Genomic DNA, 19,664 nt, shown 5'->3' with positions numbered 1-19,664 from the left:
TACTTTCTCAAAGGAATAGTGTTTTCATGAAAAATATATTTTGGGAGAGAATATTTTTTAAAGCAACTCGGTAGGGTCTAATAGCAATTTGGTTGGAATTAATTACAATGCCCTATTATAAGGCTTCAAAGTATGGGCCTCCCGAGTTTATAGCCCTTAACATTTCAGCCCAATTAATCTACAAACTCCCATTTGAACGTCACCACTCACCACCACGTACTCTAATTTTTCTACATATATATACACACACTCTACTACACTAGCACAAGTTAGTACAGAACAGTTACAGCATAATAAGATGATGGGTCACGTTGAAAGTGGAGCTACATGTTTGGTTGCACTTTCACTCGCACTCCACCTTGTATCAGCAACGACCACCTCTTCTTCCTTGGACGTTGGCGCCGTTAGAGTCGTGAGGGTTCGGAGGGACGGCGCGGGAGACTTTAGGACGGTGACGGACGCCGTTAACAGCATTCCGTCGGGGAACAAGCGGCGAGTGGTGGTGTGGATCGGAAGGGGCGTGTATCGCGAGAAGATCACCGTAGACAGGTCGAAACCTTTCGTTACGTTTTATGGAGAAAGGAATGGGAATGACAACGACAACGACAGCAGAGACATCATGCCCATCATAACGTACGACGCCACGGCGTTGCGGTATGGGACAGTGGACAGCGCCACCGTCGCTGTCGACGCCGACTACTTCGTGGCTGTCAATGTGGCATTTGTGGTGCGTTACTTGCTTCCTTTCTCCTTTCTTTTCATCATTCTCTTCGTGTCGTCACGACCCATATTCGTTTACGGAATTCAGAAAGTATGGTGCAACGTAAACTCTTCTTTGTCTAGTGCCGTTTCCACTCGAATAAGGAAATTAATGATTGTGGCGATTTATATATGTTTCATAGTACCTTTTTTTTTTTACAATCTTACTTAAAATGTTGAAATACTAAAAAATGGTAGGAGAAATAATGTGTAAATATCATTATGTCTCAAGTAAGTTCAAATATATTAACGGACAAAGCTTAGCTATAATTAATATTTGTCTTATATATCTAATGGCATTTACTAATTAAATATTACATGCATATACATACACATATCAAAAGAAAGATAAACATTATCGTGCTTATATATGTCTACATTTTTTTTTATAAAATTATAAAAATATGAGCAATTAATTTATAATATAGGAAACTGAAATTAGAGAATTGGAGAATATGCAATTACGGTACGTAAGAAATAAACAATGTGTTTGGTTTAGAATTATCACGGTTTTCAGTATACAGCAATGGGAAAGTAGATGCTTTGAGTTGAACGGACGTTTGAGCACGTACGTTCAACGTCAAAACAAATATGTCTTAAGAGTTTATATTAAAAGTTGCTATTTTCCCCTCTTTCTCTCTTAATTTTTTGATGAAGACTCCTCTCTTTCTGTATATATGTTTATCTCCCCAATATTTATTCATAATTGGGTTGTAAAAAGGTTTTTATCTCATAGCACAAGCAACTATTTTTTCCCGTAAGCATTATTAATGTTTAATTGGGCCGCTTTATCACATATAATAGTGGTAGGTTGGTACTGAAACGATAAATTAAAATTGAAACTAGTAATTATGTGTGATGATGACAAAAATTAAATGCTTTAGTATGGACATTTGCGTTCTTGGTTGGCTTCGTTCCATGTACTCGCATGATTGCTGCTTGTAGCTGTTTCTTTTTTAGTTTTTAAAGTTCATGTAATAAATTAAATTCACTTTCTTGGAACAACTTATGATTAATCCTTATCGAGTCCTAAATGATCATGTCACTCTGCGTGTACTAGTGTGTGTGTGTGCATAACTGCTATACGTATATACATGCAGAACTCGTCTCCTAGGCCAGAAGAAAACAGTGTTGGTGCACAAGCATTAGCCATGAGGATATCAGGGGACAAGGCTGCATTCTTCAACTGCAAGTTCATTGGATTTCAGGACACTTTATGCGATGATAAAGGCAGACACTTTTTCAAGGACTGCTACATCCAAGGCACCTACGATTTCATCTTTGGAAATGGAAAATCCATCTACTTGGTTGGTTTAACCTATGTGTGTTAATTAACCACTTTAATTACAATTATTTTATGTTAATATGTTGAAAGGGTACTTCTATTTCATTAAATTTCTATATTTATAGTTCATAACTTCATATGTATATATGTGTAGAGAAGTACCATAGAATCGGTGGCAAATGGTTTGAGTGTTATCACAGCACAAGGTAGGGAAAGCATGGCAGAAGACACTGGATTCACTTTCCTGCACTGCAACATAACGGGGAGTGGTAACGGGAACACTTACCTAGGGCGTGCCTGGAAGAAGAGCCCTAGGGTGGTATTTGCTTACACTTACATGGGCTCCCTCATCAATACCCAGGGATGGTTCAACAACCAAGTTGCTCATGCCAAATCCAACAACCAGTATGTTTTACATGCACTCTCAAAATCAAATAGTCACAATATCAACAATCCTCTATCTAGATATCGTTAATTCATTTGTTCAAATAGTTAAAGTATATACATGCAACTAAGAGGAATGGCAGCATTTCTCGTGTAGAAGAATGCTAAATGGCAAATACACAACGTGAATGTCCATTGTAGTACTTATAATAGTTTAATTTGACAGTGCGTGAAAAAAATAATTATTAATTTTATGTTATATATGTATGTGTGCACAATTTATAATATATATCCAAAAGAAAATAAATAGGATAATATATTCTAGTCCCGCAATATTGTTTTTACAACAAATTTTATTATAGGAAAGGGTTAAAAAGAGAGAGAAATCTAGAATAAGATGTGTAATGTGACCAAAAGAGATTGAAACAAATTGAGTTGTAAAAAAATATTATAAAAATTCTATAAGTATATATAAGAATCATATAACTCAATATTGTACCAAAAAATAAATAAAACTAAAAAAAAAATTCTAATATTTTACGTGTTCATTTTTCAGTTACACCAAACAAACAAAGCTTTATTTAATGGAAAATATGCATTCATGTGATTTTTTTTTAGTACAACCCATTCAATTATTGTTAATTAATATATTTTGACTAGTGTATTTTACTTACTCATTATAGGACAATCTACTATGGAGAATATAGGTGCATGGGACCAGGAGCTGTTTCCTCTGGCCGCGTAAAATTTCGGAAGATACTGTCTAAGGAAGAAGCAAAGCCCTTCTTGAGCATGGCTTATATTCATGGAGGAACGTGGGTAGTTCCACCTCCCAAGCTGTGATATAAATAACTACCCATGTGCCAATTAATTCATATAAGAGAAAATTTCATACATGTATTATGATTGTACTTGTCTGCTGGTGTAACAAAGTGTTGCGTAAACTTTGAAAACATTGTTGAGTGTAGTACTTGGTTGTTGTAAGAAAGTATTTATATAAGTAATGTGATGTAAGATGCCGTACGCGCGAATTTTCTTTAATATGATGAAAGTATGGCCTTGTTCATACAAAAAGAACAAAGTAGGAAGATATGGAGACATGTACTTGGATATGCATCGTTATGAATAGGTTAGCCAAGAATAGAAAAAAGAAAACTATAGTAAGTACAAAATTATCTCCCATACATCCACCACATATTACATTAATAATAACTTGCAAGATCTAACTTAACGATTAAAAAAAGAATTCCTTTTTTACTTGTGTTTTAAAATAAACTCATACATATCAAATTATAATAAATTATTGTCAATGCCTAATCCTCTAATTGGATCTCTAATTATACTGGCAACCACTATGTCGATGACACATTGCCCAATATAGTATTGGGGTGTTTCTCTATTCTACCACTTAATCAAAAGAAAAACTGAAGAGGAGGTGAAAGCATATTTTAGAGTATTTGTAAGGAAAATCGCTTGCTGATATGAAAATATACTCATGAAATCAAATGCAAATTGTAATTACCTTAATTCTCATTTTATAAATTGTTGTTACCTTGTATTTTCGTATTTTTGGTGTGAAAATTTCTTAAACTAATTTATAATTTGATGACAAAAATCTAAGGATTTAGTCGTAGTTTAGAAGAATAAACTGAATATGGGCTTTTAAACTTGATCTGCTATAGCTCGGTATCAGTATTGAGCTTGTGATCCGATTCAACTCAACAAAAGGACTTTGACTTTAAACTTTAAACTCGATTCAGTGTGATTTGTGTTGTTTCTTCCTCTTGATTGTTTGACTTTTTTTTTAATTACTATTGATATATTGTAACATGATTGAACAGATAATCGTGTATATTGTTAATGACCACTTTAGTACTCCACAAGCTTAGCTGTGTTTTTTTTAATCAATTTTCACATACCAAAAAAGCATTTCTAACCATATGCATTTACTTTGACAGAGTATTCAAACGGTTTATCAAATTTGAGAAAATTCTCACACGTGAATACCACACTTGTTTGTTAAAAGGTAATATTTGAAAAATAATATTTTCTTAGAAAAATTCTCTCAAAGTCATAAAAAAATATTTTCTTTGGGCTAATAAAAGTTATTATTGCCATGTAAATAGCATATGTCATTATAGGCAACCCAAGCAAAACATTGGCCCAGTCAACGACAATCAGGAAAAGAAAAAAAGTTTTCAAATAGGACTAGCTAGTTTATTTTGTAATAAATGGGTCAGCTAGTCAAAACTTTCAAAAAGAAAAAAAAATCCAAATATTACACGGAGCATGTTACATATGTCTTTGGATTTGGATGAAAAGAAAAAAGAAGTGTTAACTTTTCAATTTTGAATTAAGAGAATTATAAAATATTTATTAAAATGAATAAGGGGTGGTTGCTAATAGAAGAAGAAGCACCGTCTTGGCAAGTAAACGTACTAACAAATAGAAAATGAAAGAAAAATTAAATTCATTGGATCTTCAAATTTCTCTCTAATGCAATGCAGATCCGCCTAAGACAAGTCCCCGCGCTCAGTGGATAACCTGAAACTATAAAAACAAAAAACAAAGAAAAATAGAAATCAATTTATAACACTAAGTATTAGGATAAGATTAACAATAACGACAATAATTAATAATAGCAGAAGCAGAGAAAACGACCATGTAATTGATAGCTTCAGGCAATTAAGCAAAGCATTTATGCAAGTTCACAATGAGTCAATAACCATAGGAAACAAGCTTTTTAACTACAATGTTTTAGTAAAAGATCTCTAAGCGCTTCTATCGTTTCACCTTCAATGGCACGTCAAATCACAAGATTATGAAAGGATTGAAAAAAAAATGTGTGATTTTTAAGAAACGTTTTCCCAATTTTGGACACATGCTTATGAGAAAACCATTACAAAGACCACAAAAACACTTCAGTCACAAAAATGAAGAGAAACGGAAGGATATGATCCAACCAACGAAATACCCTCCTAAAATCAGGAATCGACAAGGACTCACTTATCTTTAAAAAATATTCTCATAGTTCAAGATCTATAAACCAATATCATCTTGGAACCATTAAAGAATATTAGGCATCATGTGATCATATTTTGCATTACAGGTCCAAAATCCTGTGACTTTCCTACTAATGTCGAATTATAAACTCTACCCTCATACTCTGATATGCAAAATATGCACTGGCAACTTAAAATAGTGCAATAGGAAATGGTCTGTAACTAATCAAATCCACAAAATTAAGATATAGTCATTCATATTTAGAAGGTTGATATGTGGGCTTATTAAAATTACCCATTTGTATCCCTCCTTTAACTAAACTGTCTTCTGTCTTATTTCATTACACAGCAAGACTTTGAAAATCTTCCAAAAGCTTATCGTTAGCAAATTGATGCAAAAGAATAGTTGGGGACCCAAAAACTGTATCAAATTATCATGAGAACTATAAGCATCACAGGAACTATAAGCATGTCAATCATTATTAACTATAAGCATCACAAAAACTATATTATCTCCCGACTCAGATATACCATATGAAAAAAGCAACGTAACCACAAATTAGAACTTGAATACCAAATAAACACAATTATTTGAATAACCTGATATAAGATCATCAATGTAGTCAGCATCAATTTTTCCATGAGCCATTGCACCAACCTGAACAACAGTCAAACATCAAAGTTAATTAGTGAAATAACAGAATAAACCTCGTCTGAACAATGCACATAAAGGCTTGAGAAAGCTTACCACGAATACAAGGTTCTCATTACAATTAGCATCACTAACATAGTCCCTTAATTGAACTGTCTTTTGTGAGCTAAAAGAAAGACCTACAATAGCACAATGGCAGCACATAAGAACTCGATCTTCACAAAAGACATTGACATTTTAGCAATGCCTAATGGTTATTATAGTACTCACCTACTTTGCAGGAGTTGATAGGTGAGTGATCGGTCACAGGGTTTTGAATTAACCTTAAAAGCTTTCCATGACCACCTTTTGATTTGATACTGAACTTTCGCAGCAACTCCGCTACAAAAATTATTGAATATTTCAAAATAGGGAAAGAACCAAGAATAAAAGGATGTATTATGGAGTAATATTACAATTATGATTAGAGAAAATTACCCATCATATTACAAAAGCTTCCCAGAGTAATACTTTAATCTTAAAATTATGAATTTGGTTAGGATCAATTTTGTGATTTCAAACTTGTTGGCATAATACTTTAATCTTAAAATTATATATAACTAGTATTTTAGTCTGTATATTGTATAAAATAAATATTTATTTTATATATTTATAATTTATAATAAATAGATAATTTTTTTTAACATGTAAAATATATTTTAAATTTATAATAAAATAATTTATGTTGTGATATATTGTTATTTTTTATTACTAATGATTTTTTTTAAAAAAATATTCAAATTAAAATTAGAACTAAAGATATTAATGATAGATTAAAATAAGATGGTAAATTTAAGGTAAATTCTTCAGTTAATATTAAAAGCATAAGATTATATATTAGATGTATTTTAGAATCATATTTGAATTATTAAGACAAGCATATATTTTTAATTTGGTTTATGATATTCTGTTACAGATTATTAAACCATTCGATTCATATTAAAATTTAGAAATATAAGAGGATATACTAGATACATGATATTTTAATTTGTCATAGCTGATGTAAATTCTACAGTTTTCACTCGTGGTTTTTAATTAATCAGTGTTGAGGTGTTTTGGTCCTTCCATTAAAAAAAAAAAAAAACAAGGATACTTGTTATTAGGAGAGTGAATGTCACCACTTTTAGGATATGAGAGTATTTAAATGATAGTGAATATGAAGGAAAGTAGAGAAAGCGAAAACTTGAAGAAACATACAGACTTAATTGTTTATATATATATATATATATATATATATATATATATATATATATATATATATATATATATATATATATATATATATATATATATGCGCACTTAATTGTATTTTTACTCTCTATTTTTTAACCTTTTAGCAAATTCCTAACAAATTAATTAAATGTATTTTACTTTTCAACTTTTCAAAAATTGAAAATTTTACCTTTCATCATTTAACTGTTAATTATCTACAAAAATTAGGAATAAAATTTAAAAAAAAAACATAGGGTAAAATTCATTAAAAAAATGGGGTTAAAAATAATTATCTTAGCATGTCATGCCAGCTCAAATAACATAAGGTACAATTTGCATGTTTTTAAAAGTTAGATAACATGCACTAAAATAATTTGTTTGTTGCTGATAAAATTTATCAAATGATATATAAAATATTATATTTTACCAGAAAGATTTCTAATTAGAGGATATTTCCATATATGCTCTAATTAGAGGATATTTTTTATTTTACATTTTCATTTTATATTTAAATAGAAAATAATTTCATATTTAAACACATTTTTTAAATATAATTTTAACATTTGCTTTTTTTCTATCAAATTTTTTTTAACTTTTTTTAATATAGTTTAACGTTTAATTTTTAAATATAATTTTAACGTTTGGAAAAGTCATAACATATCGTATAGATTTGTTTTATTTTCTATCATAAATTTGTTTTAAAAATCGGACGAACCCTTAATATTTTATATTGAATGTGATATAGTATTAATTCTATATATCATAATTTAATTAAATATCAACGATCATACTGAAATAATTGGTTTATTTTTTTTTATTTTATATATAAAAAAATCGTTTTAAAAATGAACAAATCTTTAATATTTTATATTGAACATGATATAGTATTAATTTTATATATCAGAACTTAATTAAATATCAATAATCATATTGAAATAATTTATTTAATTTTGGTTCAATTTAATTTTGGAATATATAAGATTATGACAATATCATTATGGTTCTCAATCAAATCACATATTCAATGATTTTGCACAATTAAGAATCTAGAAAAAAATTTGGGACGTATCATTTGTGCCAATTAATATTTAATATTGATGAAAATGCAACCTTCAAGTAGAAAATTCTCATCTTCAGCCTTTTTTGCGTATCCAGTTTCAAGTTTGTTGTAACATTACTGGTATTTCCAGTTTGATTTCTATATATACTACTTTGCATGTATAGAAGTTACATTAACGTGTGTTATTACCCATGCAGTTTCTGAATATCCGCTTGCAGAGCTAAATACTGCCTTGGGCTGATCTGTGAAGCTTTGGAGCAGAAATGGAAGATCTTTTGAATTAATATTATATGAAAAAGAAAAGATTTTTTTTCGAGTATATAGTTGTAAGCCAAAGAATAACCTTCTGTTGGGAGAATGTCAACTTTGGTTTATGGAGCTAGAGCTTGCAAACAAAGTTTGTGCATTGAAGCATAATGCCAGTAAAAGTGATGTTTATACAAGTTTAATAAATATTTTGGATAACATTTATATTATTTCTTTCAAGTATATAGTTTCCGAAAACAAATTGAGAGTACTAAACATCGATCTTTTTTATGAATGTGAATGGTTCTCTCATATATGGTATTTATGTTTTAGTTGGATTGGGATAAAATCAGTTTTGAAAAGTGTGACTGAAGCTTGCTTCTTAGTATGGTGTGGTTGTTAAAAGACTAGTCTGCGGCCATGTATCTGTAGACGAATAATGTATATAGTGGTTTTGGTGTGGAATATGTCATGGCAGTATATTTCAACTATCAAAGGATCTTTTTTTAGAGTTGACAGAGGGAGTTTTGAAATGGTTCGTAAAGAAGTGGTCAAATGTATATTTTTCTGGTTTCCTATGTCTAATTTGATTCTATGGTGTGAAGAAATCACGGTCAGGGACCATCTCTCGCTATTTGGGCACGAGAAAGCAAGAATTGCAGTGACTTTTCTGAATTATGAAAATTTAGAATCTGGTATATCAATTTGTGGGATTCAGCTGTATGCAGGTTTTCTTTGTGCAGATATCATACTCATGCTGGGGTGCAAGGACTGGTGCATGTAACTTTCTCCCATTTGTTAATTTGTTTTTTCATTTCACCATTAGAGAGATTCATGTAATTATATGTGGTGGAGCGGGGCTGGTGAGATGTTTTGGGATTACTGCATTTTAGCAGTAAAAGAAACTCATTGTAATTGCATTTTATTTTGCATCCATATATTTTTTTTTTACTAGCTTATCTAAGACGTATTGTATTCTTAATTTTTTTAAAAAAATTGAAGTATCCTCGTATGCGAATCATATCGTACCTGTTTCATATTACATATATAGACTTCATAGAATGGAATTTAAGGTGGGGAAGAAGTTAACATATTGTGGTAAATTTTAATTAGATTCGTTTTCTTTTCGATGGTATTGACATGTTAATCATTGAGTGGGTTGATCAATTTTGTGTTTTGTAATTCTCTAGTTTGCATGATTTGTTTTTGGAAAAAGTTCTATAAGAGAAACAAGAGGAGTGCGGTAAAAACACAAATGACAGATTATAGTGATGGGGCGAGCGAGAAATGGTGTTTGAAAAAGAGAAGAATAAATAATGTTATAAAGTAATTTTACATAAAAAAAAAGTGTATTTAACAAATAAGAGAACGTAAATAGCACATACTAAAATATTAGTATTATATTATATGGATAAAATTTGCTCTTTTTCTACCATAAGAATTGTTATGGGGGGCCATCATGATTTCATGAGCATCGAGAACCGTAAGCCCATTAAAAGTAAAAGAAAAGCAAGAAACTCAAGAAGCAGTTGTACAAGGACAATGTTTGTTCATTCATGGCCGAAAAACAAGGACACGATTCTTCATCATCATCAATAAATATATAAATAACGAATATAAAAAAAATTTAAATATCAGATATTGTTAACAATCACATTCATGTTGTCTCCCATCCATCATGTGCGCATATGATGAGAAAAGAGAATAACGGATGCTTTATTTTCAGGACATCAAGAATACTTCAATTATTGCACATATTAAATAATAAATAGGCATATGGTCTGAATGGAACTGGGACAGTTCAAAACGGGATTTGATTCAAGAGCACATGATGTTCATATGTTATTTATATATTTTATTTTCCCTTTCAAAGAAGAAAAGAAATAACTTTTGCTGTATGAAAATGTATATACGGAAGTCTTGGCATCTCATAATGAAACCACATTAGAGGTGCATGAACAAAGCCTAAATCAGGAGAATGATGGTTGAGAATCACACAATTGATAATCAATTACTTCTAACCCAAAAAAGAAACACACATTTTCATATCCTCTTGCAGAAAATGGTTCATTAAATGTCAAAAATTTTCTATTTGAATATGTTGGCAAAGTACATGTATTAGGAGGACATTGGATGAAAAGTACATAGATGTTTAACAACTGTTCTACAAACAAATAAGGCGTCAGAAATCTTTCTAACTGGGGTATTCTATCATTGTTCACGTAAGAAATCATAACAATGAAGATGGAAGCAAAGGAAACCTCCCTTACACTTGAAACCAGCACTATGATTGCAACTCTATAAAGATCAGAGCAATTAGTTATTCTTCCACAGTTCCTGTATTTTCAGCTGCAATTCCACCAAGAGTCTGAAAGTTAGTTAAAAAGTAAAGGGTTACTAATACCACATTGCACATCATTTTTCACACTTGTTTTGTAAAAAGAAAAATGGAAAGAATGCCTTTGAATTAATGAGTGTTGTTTTCTTGTTTTATTGTTCCTGTGTAGGAATGGTATAATAAAAATGGTGTAGAATTATTATTATTGGAAAAAGGTGAAAAGAACAAACAACAAGACAAATACTCTTCCTCTCTTTTTCTCCCCCTCTACCATGGTAAAGTGCAAATTCATTTATAAGCATTATGATAATGGTGAAAGCAAACAAAAATAATTTGGGTCAATTAAGATGCTAAATGGACATAAAACACAATAACAGGTTAGGGTGATCTTGATGGCCTTTGGCATGAAACTAATCTTAGATGATAAGACCTCACTCCCCATCCAAATAATTCATGCTCACAAAACCACACCTATACCGTTCTAAAACTATTTTCAAAAAATTGCATTTCATAAGCTTTTTTGGCTTAATGTATATTATTGATGATGGTGACACACTGGAACATTGACATGATAATTCAGCCTAATTGGAATTCATTTGCAAGAGACAGACTACACTAAATGATAATAAAGTAACATAATTAACTTACTGGAGCTGTCATCATGGTTCTCTATGCAATTCAAGAGGTATTTAAAGGTCTCAATTTCACATGGAATGGTGAGTCCACCACTCTGATCAAACCCAAATTCCTCTGCAGCCTTTTCCAGCAACGCCTTGAACAAAGAGTGGCTAAGGTAGCTTGTGGGAATGATAAACCTCCGAAGCTGAGGACCAACATAGACGGCTAAGTACCCTTTGGGAACATCATGTGGTGGTTGAGGGCTGTAGCAGCCATCCTCATCAGAGTCACAATACACAATATCTGTTAGCCTTTTGTTAATCATTGGTGATAAGACCCCATGATGATGAGTCACGTCAGAATGATTGTTGGAATCTTTTGAGCCCAGAGTTACAGTTTGCCACTTCTGAAACATTTCCTTCAATCTCACAATCTGCTTAATTCCATGCAATTTGGAACCTCCAGCATCTTCCATTGATAAACTCAGCAGATCCAACCCCAAACTATGCAGTCTCTTCAGATGTTACACTAAATGCAGAGAAATACATGAATCAGCATTCAGCAAGTCAAGTTTTAAATTCTTCAAAAGGTGTCATGTTTTTCTTTATTATCTGGCTGCATAGAAGTATTTAAAATCAATGACCAATAACCAGAAGGAAAACATTCATTCATTGATCATCTCAGCACAAAAAAGAAAACAAGCAAATCCAATTGAAGGTATAGATTTAATGAGCTTCGGATACTATGGAATATAAAGTTTACCAATTGCCTAATACTCCAAGGTGACATTTAGCAACAGCAGTAATAATTGATGGAGAAGATGATTGAATTGGCATTCCAAACATAAATAAAAGAAAATGAATGCAGAGATTGATACCTGATAGAGAAGAGGTCATTAGTTGGAGGTAAGAAATGTTATGTTAGGTTTACAGAACCAAATTTGAAACTAATGTCTAGAGTTGGTAGGGGAAAAAACTATATCTATGGTTGGAAAAACTAAATCAGTAGTTGTGTTGGCAACTGGTGTTGTTGGGCTGTATATTACTTTTTCTTTTCTTCTGTTCCCTGACGCACCACTCTAGGGGTATCCGTTTTTTCAGTTTCCCCATGCAAACAACCCAACTGTTATATATATAGTTTCTGCCGGATACATTTTTAGGATAAATTACTGGTCGAGATAGTTTGTACCTTTTATTCCTGATCATTGGAAAGTGTTTTTTTTTATGCTTATTATTCATGAGTAATATTATCAATTACAATTAATTATAAAAATATTAATAAATAATTCGTAATTAATCTATCGTAAGATAATTTGTAATAAAAAAATAATTAATAATTTATAAATAATTTGTAACTAATTATTTTTATATATTTTTTTTAATAAGGACTACAAGGTAATTAAAATAAAAATTATAGACACTAAAAATATCACTTTACTATAGGGTCTAAAAAAGAATTAAAATACAAATGATAATGACTAAAAGAATCACTTTCAAACTATAGGGACTATAAAAATTAAAAAAATTGCTTTCAAACTACGGATACTACAAGATAATTAAAATGTAAACTATAGGGACTAAAAAAATCATTTTAAAATTATAAAAATTAAAATATACAAATGATGAAATTATAGGGAATAAATGAATAATTAAACCTAAATAATATAACTATATAAGCTACCTTTTATTTTTGGATGTTTCATTATTGTTTAGATGATATTATTAAAACAAACTTTTGGATTTATATTATATATATATATATATATATATATATATATATATATATATATATATATATTATTTGTATTTACATGTATATTTGCAAAAAACAACGTTTAAGATAGTAAAAAATGTCTAACCAAAGGTGGTGAGTTAATGCTTGCGAACAATTTCAGTTCAAAATGTTAAATTATTTTCTATGAAATAAAGTATATGTTTTTTCCCCTTTCAAAACTATAAAATTCAGGTTGTAAATATTAATTTTTCTAAAAGAGGACATACCAATCCTATTACTTTAAATTTTCGTTATATTAAATAGTAATTTGTTTCATCCTCTTAGGTAACAAAAAAAAAGATAAATTGCAATTTTAGCTAATCTAAACTAAATTTAACTGTAATTGGGGTGACAGTACATCATGTGTAAATCAATTTTGTTTCTACGGTGTTAATATAGTTACACCAGTTCCAATTTTTCACATGGAAAATGGGATTGCAAACCAAACATGTTGTAAATTTACCATTTGAAGAAACATGGTGTTATTGACTTTTTTTTAATTTAATTACAATGCACTACATCAAAATTTAATTTAATTTTCTTATTCCTTTAAAGAAACGAAAGGATTAAAATCATTAATATATGCATATATATATTTTTATATTATCAAATGCAAGTGTGATTTAAATATTTTTTTATAGCTTTTTTTATATATTTTTTAATACGTCGGTGATTCCATTTCTATATATTTTTTATTATAATAGTGTATGATTAAAGATGTCCAGTTTAATTGGCCTTCTTTTCTCAAACCAGGTTGTTTAAGATGATACCAAGGAACAAAGGAATGCTTGTTGTTTAGACTTTAGTCCCCTGTCACGAACATTAATATGCAGGCTTAATTATATTTTTATTTTTGAACGTACATGATTTTAATCTTTTTTTCAATTAAAATATCTAATTATCTATCAATTGTATGGAAAGTGTTGTTATGTGTTATTTTATTCCACACCCCCCACCAAATTAAGCAACGTCATGAACGTAGAAGCCTCAGCAAAAAGAAAGGATGTATTAGTATGGAAGATTATTGGCTTAACGTTGCTTTTTATCCATCATATTTCATGTTATTTTGTTTTAATACATTATATTTTAAAAGTTTTATTTTAAGTTTTTAAAATGTTTTATTTTCATAATTTCTTTCAATTTTAGTTAACCTTTGAATTAGAAACCTTTCCTTTTTTCTGAGTAACCCACGTGACACAGTCTTTCCTCTTCTAAAACTCTCGTTCTCCCCTTTCCAATCCACTCTCCCAAACCCTCCGAGCTTCAACTTCACCATCTAGTTTTGTCGTCAAGCTTGGTGGCATGTGGCGTAACATGAATAGATCTGTGGCATCCACCAACACTCAATCTCCGACGTTGTCGTCGAGAGAGACCCAATGAGAAAATCTTCCAAAATCATATCTGGTTTCATACGAAAATAAATTTTAGTAAATGTGTTTTTTTATTAATTATTTGTGGAAGGATAAGAGAGAATGGGGCAACTTTTGTTTTTATTCCATGGTGAATTGAGTCTGATTTTAAATGGTTTTTAATTTTTAAAATAAAGATACTCTCAATTTTTATGTTGAATTAATTATTTTTAAATTTCAATGTTAACAGAAAATTACCCTTTCAAAAGGAAAATTAATAAATAAAAAACTAAGATGATATATTTTAAAAATTAAAATAAATTTTTAAAACTTAATTTACCAAATTAAATTATTAAAAAAACCAAAAATGACATTAAGTCGAGATTATTTGGTTAAATAGGTCAGCGGTCAGTTGTGGGCTTTTGGGCTTTGAGAGATTGGGCTTTTGAAGCTGATTTTACAACTCAAATCTTTCTCCCATCTTTCTCGCATGCTTTGCGGCTCTTCTGGTCACATTCTTCCTCGCCACCACGGCTTTTGTAACATCGTGAGTGGTGCCTCATTTGGCTTCTCCTGCTAGAGCTAATTTATCAAATAGCATTTTTTTTTTCTGGAGTGAGGATACAATTTTTTTTGAAATATATCAATTTATTTTTTTCTTCTGCCATTTTAGGGTTTCTTAAACCCCTAAAATCACTATGCTAAATTCCCGAGTAGTAGCTAGAGTCGGAGCTTCGATCGTTAAACACCTCTGCACAAGTACTTCTACTTATTAATATTTTCTTCTCTACCTCCCATAGTTCATAGCATGAATTGTATTGAACATATTCAACTAATTTTTCTTCTTCTTTATTTTAATTTGACAGGGAATTGTACATCCTTGCGTGGAGTAGGATATATTCGAAGCGCAAGATATCATCACAATCAACCTCTGGTTAGTCTTTTTTTTTTTCCTGCAATTAAAATTTAAGTATTCAATTTCTGTCAAGTTTGAGAATATGGACCGGCTACATTTGTTTTGAATCGTTTTATTAAACTATTGATTGCTATTTCCACATTGTATTGCTTTTTATGATCTCAATAGATAGAAACAAATAAGTTTACTTGATGGTGGATGGTTAGCATGGGAGACACTAGTCTGATTTCTAGCTTTGTTTGAAAGAGAATCTGGATGTAATCTGTAGTTTTGTTTATTTTCTTATATTGCCTTATGAAAAAGTGAGTATTCGTGTGTTTGAAGTGTGATGCGACCTTTTCTTTTGATGAAATAACTATTAAATATGGATGCCTTTGTGTCGAGTTTTAAGATTGGAGATATTGGATATGATAATGACATTAACCTTTTCCATGGGACTCTCCAGTCTTTAGCTAAAATGGCCAACAAGTTTGTGGTTAGCAGAGGATTGGGAAAAAAAAATGGACCCCGACCTGTGCAGTGTTTTTCTCTTATTTCTGATTCTGACTATTCTGAAGATGTAGATAAATTTAAGATTGTATTATGGTTTTGTGTACGAGCTTATTGGTTTCTTATATTGATCTTAATAGGTAATTCTAGAAAGGATTTGGTTGTCTCTGAATTCTTGGACTGACCAAAATAAGCATTTAGTAAACCCAAACCCAGAAATCTGGAAGTCTTTCTATCAATTTAGTTACTAGATTGGAGTGAGGAGAGATTATAGTACCAAGGGTTTTATAATAATTGACATTCTAAGTATTTGTCAAATTGGCAACTATGTGGGCAAATGTTTGTGCAATCCAAAATTTTTAGAAATTCTGTGTACATTTAGTTTGGGAATACGGGTGAAATTGTTTTATTAAATTTTTACTTTCTTATGGCTTTGATTTATGCTTATCTCTGTTTTTATTTTAATTATTTTGTGTTTTTTTTTTTAAATAGTTTCAACAGCATTCTTTTACTAAGTTATACAAGGGAGCCATGATAGAAAAGCATAATTTCCTTTCAACAATGACTACTAACAACACTACTGAGGAAGGAAGTGAACAAGAACAAACGTAAGTTCTTTTAATTTGAGATGACAGATTTTTGGGAGTACGTGATCCTTTTATAAATATGTAATAGCATTCAAAACTTGCTATTGATTGTGTTTGTGTTATAATTTTGGATGCAGGAATGTTGATTATATATATAGATCATTTCTCCATTGTTTTGTTAAGATTATGGACTCTTAAAAAAAACATTTAGTATAAAACACCCATGCAAAATTTTGTAATTTTCTTAGTGTTGATGTTATATTTTGACAGGCAACACTTTGCAGACTAGTTGTTAACTGCTGATTTCTTGTTTCTAGCTAAGCATGATTTGGTCATTGAACAAGGACGCTCCAATGTTATAAAGTGGCCTTTTTTCTTATTGTCTAATTTTTACCTTGAGAAGTGGTTGTTGAGAGTACAGTCTATAAGTTCAGTTGCTATGTCGCTACGTTATCATACAGCATATGCAATATTTTGATCCCCCCCCCCCCCCTCAAAACGGAAGACTTGAGAACTGACATTATGTACTTGAGCTTGTTGGAAATTTACTTGTATATATTTTTCTTCTAATGATTAATTTTTTTAAGGCATTTTCAAAATGCAGAGAATGTTAATGTCATGTGAATATTGAGGTTTAGCACTCTTCTCTAACTAAGATTTCATGTTGTCTATCATGGGGGTATGATATGATATCCAAGCAGAAGTTAGGTTGCTGCTTGATTCTGATACTTCAACCAAAATGGCAAGAATAGAAAAATCTTTAAGCCTCAGTTGTTGCAGTAGGTCGCATTTCCTTGAAAATTTTCACAATTCAAATCTCATATAAGATGGCAATAATCCACCTGCTTATTAAATACTAACCTAAATTCATATCCCTTGAGACAGAATGCACAACGACTGTTGTACTTTGCTCGTATATTTTACTAGATGGCAATAGTGCATCATTCCGCTCCTTACTTTTTGAGGCAACATTATGCAGGATATCTGTAACTTTTATTGATAAGGATGGTGAGGAGAAGCATATCAAAGTCCCTGTTGGAATGTCTATGTTAGAAGCTGCTCATGAAAATGACATTGAACTAGAAGGCAAGAGCTTTGATTTTATAATTCTATTATTTCGCCTCAAGATTTTGGTCTTCTGAATTCTGCTGTTTTTTTTTCTCTTTTAAATGTTTGAGATAGCCAGTTGGTCATATTTGATCCATCTAGCCACCCCACCTGTTGGGTTAATTTTTATTTTTTTAGTTTTTTTAGTTTTGCTAGAATTACTTTTCATTTTGATAGTCTGCCTTTACTTTGGAAAAAGCTCGCCAAAAATGAGACTGTTTCTAATAGGTTTAGACTCACTACACTTTTACTTGCCTACTTTAGAGACAAGTTCACTTGAGAAGAACATTATCTCCTCCTTTGCTTATGATGGATATGCTGACCCTTATCGTGGGCCTCATAATATTTCAATTTGCTCATAGCATATTCATTATTGATTTAGCATACTTGTCCTTTTGCCTAAGCTGATTTCTTACTTGATGTTATTGCAGGAGCATGTGAAGGCTCGCTTGCGTGTTCAACTTGCCATGTTATAGTCATGGTACATCACGAGTGATCTGATCTATGTAGTGAAATGTTGCTTGAAATTAATTTTATGTTTTTTGAAATACCGTTTTCCACTTACAAGAGGGTCGAATCATTTGTGCAGGACGTAGAACAATACAATAAATTGGAAGATCCAACTGATGAGGAAAATGACATGTTGGATCTAGCTTTTGGGCTTACTGAAACGTGAGTTTCCTATCTATGAACTTGGGATTTGAAATTTTCGTTTTCCGTTTTTGTCCGCCTCAAATTAAGCATTGACTAATTTTGGGAACTATGCAGATCACGTCTGGGTTGCCAAGTGATTGCTAAACCCGAACTTGATGGAATTCGTTTAGCTATTCCTGCTGCCACTCGGAACTTCGCTGTTGATGGTTATGTGCCGAAACCACACTGACTCATTTGTTTTGGTTCAATGCAAAGAGTGTTGCTTTCAGTTTTGTACCCTCACCGATTTAGATAAATCGGCATTTATTGATCATATCATAGGCATTATTTTTGTATTGTCCGTGTTCACGGAGCACCTCTATATATCAATTTAGAGAGAGATCGATCATGTTGTAATTTTCGACGGGCTACATTTTTGCGTGTCAATAAATTACTTGTACTGTTTTATATTCTTGAACCAATAACGTGAACAAACACGTCCAAAACATATAAATATATGAAAGGCAGAATGGAGGACAAGATTATTTGGGCCTTCTTGGATTCGAGAGTATTGATCCAAATCAAACCGACGGTAGTTTTCTTGTGTATGTTAAGTTGCTACCCGATTTCGCTATTTATGTTTTACATTTGTCTATCACGGTCAGATTTTATTTCAACTAATTTCTAACAAAAACTCAAGTAAAATTAATCGGTAAATATTATCATTTGTAATTAATTATGTAGTTGCTCGTTTTCTCGTAAATGTTGCCTTGTGTATCCTTTCATTACGAGTCGTTTGAGATCCTTGGAAAAGATGCCTAAAAGGAGAAATGCTGGGGAAACTGTCTCAAGGATATTGAATATAAAAGAAAATATAAAGGTATTTTTGCTGGTTTGTTTCTACCTTTTTGTTCTTTCGTTATTCTTCTAAATAAAAATAACGTGAAAAAAAATGATATTATTATAATTGAGTGAAAATATAAGATATATCAACTAAAAATGGAAATAGAAAAAAAAGAAGAAAAAAAAGAAGAAAAAAAACAGGAAAATATGTGGGTACAACGAAAATGGTACAACAACTTAACTTGACAAGGCTATCTAGACAGGAGAAGAGGGGGTCTTGAAGCAAGAAGCAGTTTGGACTTATAGATTGCTGGGGATACTGAACCGATTTTCTAAACCAAAGCAAGGTCTCAATCAAACGCTCTCGACTCA

The 19,664-nt window shown here is 31.1% G+C and overlaps 4 protein-coding genes across 5 annotated transcripts; 2 read left to right on the top strand and 2 right to left on the bottom strand.

The window, feature by feature from the left end:
- Positions 1–247: 247 nt before the first annotated feature.
- Positions 248–3,443, top strand: LOC114380908 (putative pectinesterase 63). Its single transcript, XM_028340024.1, has 4 exons — positions 248–727; positions 1,860–2,066; positions 2,199–2,449; positions 3,112–3,443. Exons 1-4 carry the CDS (start codon positions 299–301, stop codon positions 3,269–3,271), a joined length of 1,047 nt encoding a protein of 348 aa, XP_028195825.1. The 5' UTR covers positions 248–298; the 3' UTR covers positions 3,272–3,443.
- A 2,328-nt stretch (positions 3,444–5,771) lies between these two features.
- On the bottom strand, positions 5,772–6,563 carry LOC114381714 (ribosomal RNA small subunit methyltransferase NEP1-like). The gene is made up of 5 exons (XM_028340941.1): positions 6,560–6,563; positions 6,353–6,463; positions 6,179–6,261; positions 6,031–6,088; positions 5,772–5,851 (listed from the first exon to the last, which is right to left on the bottom strand). Exons 1-5 carry the CDS (start codon positions 6,561–6,563, stop codon positions 5,772–5,774), a joined length of 336 nt encoding a protein of 111 aa, XP_028196742.1.
- Positions 6,564–10,705: 4,142 nt separating this feature from the next.
- Positions 10,706–12,710, bottom strand: LOC114382001. Of its 2 annotated transcripts, none has more exons than XM_028341232.1 (3): positions 12,473–12,710; positions 11,626–12,123; positions 10,706–11,007 (listed from the first exon to the last, which is right to left on the bottom strand). In XM_028341232.1, the coding sequence occupies exons 2-3, from the start codon at positions 12,068–12,070 to the stop codon at positions 10,985–10,987; spliced, it is 468 nt and encodes a 155-aa protein (XP_028197033.1). In that variant the 5' UTR covers positions 12,071–12,123; positions 12,473–12,710; the 3' UTR covers positions 10,706–10,984. The 2 variants fall into 2 exon arrangements, with proteins under 2 accessions (XP_028197033.1, XP_028197032.1); XM_028341231.1 differs by having other exon boundaries at positions 10,706–10,988; positions 12,473–12,709.
- A 2,424-nt stretch (positions 12,711–15,134) lies between these two features.
- Positions 15,135–19,035, top strand: LOC114380783 (2Fe-2S ferredoxin-like). The gene is made up of 8 exons (XM_028339831.1): positions 15,135–15,264; positions 15,391–15,476; positions 15,584–15,651; positions 16,615–16,730; positions 17,689–17,795; positions 18,248–18,297; positions 18,406–18,488; positions 18,585–19,035. The coding sequence occupies exons 2-8, from the start codon at positions 15,416–15,418 to the stop codon at positions 18,697–18,699; spliced, it is 600 nt and encodes a 199-aa protein (XP_028195632.1). The 5' UTR covers positions 15,135–15,264; positions 15,391–15,415; the 3' UTR covers positions 18,700–19,035.
- Positions 19,036–19,664: the final 629 nt, after the last annotated feature.

Source organism: Glycine soja, chromosome 13, assembly GCF_004193775.1.
Source record: "Glycine soja cultivar W05 chromosome 13, ASM419377v2, whole genome shotgun sequence".
NCBI lineage: Eukaryota > Viridiplantae > Streptophyta > Magnoliopsida > Fabales > Fabaceae > Glycine > Glycine soja.
Note: the sequence above shows the minus strand (reverse complement) of the source record. Positions and strands in the feature narration are given on the sequence as shown.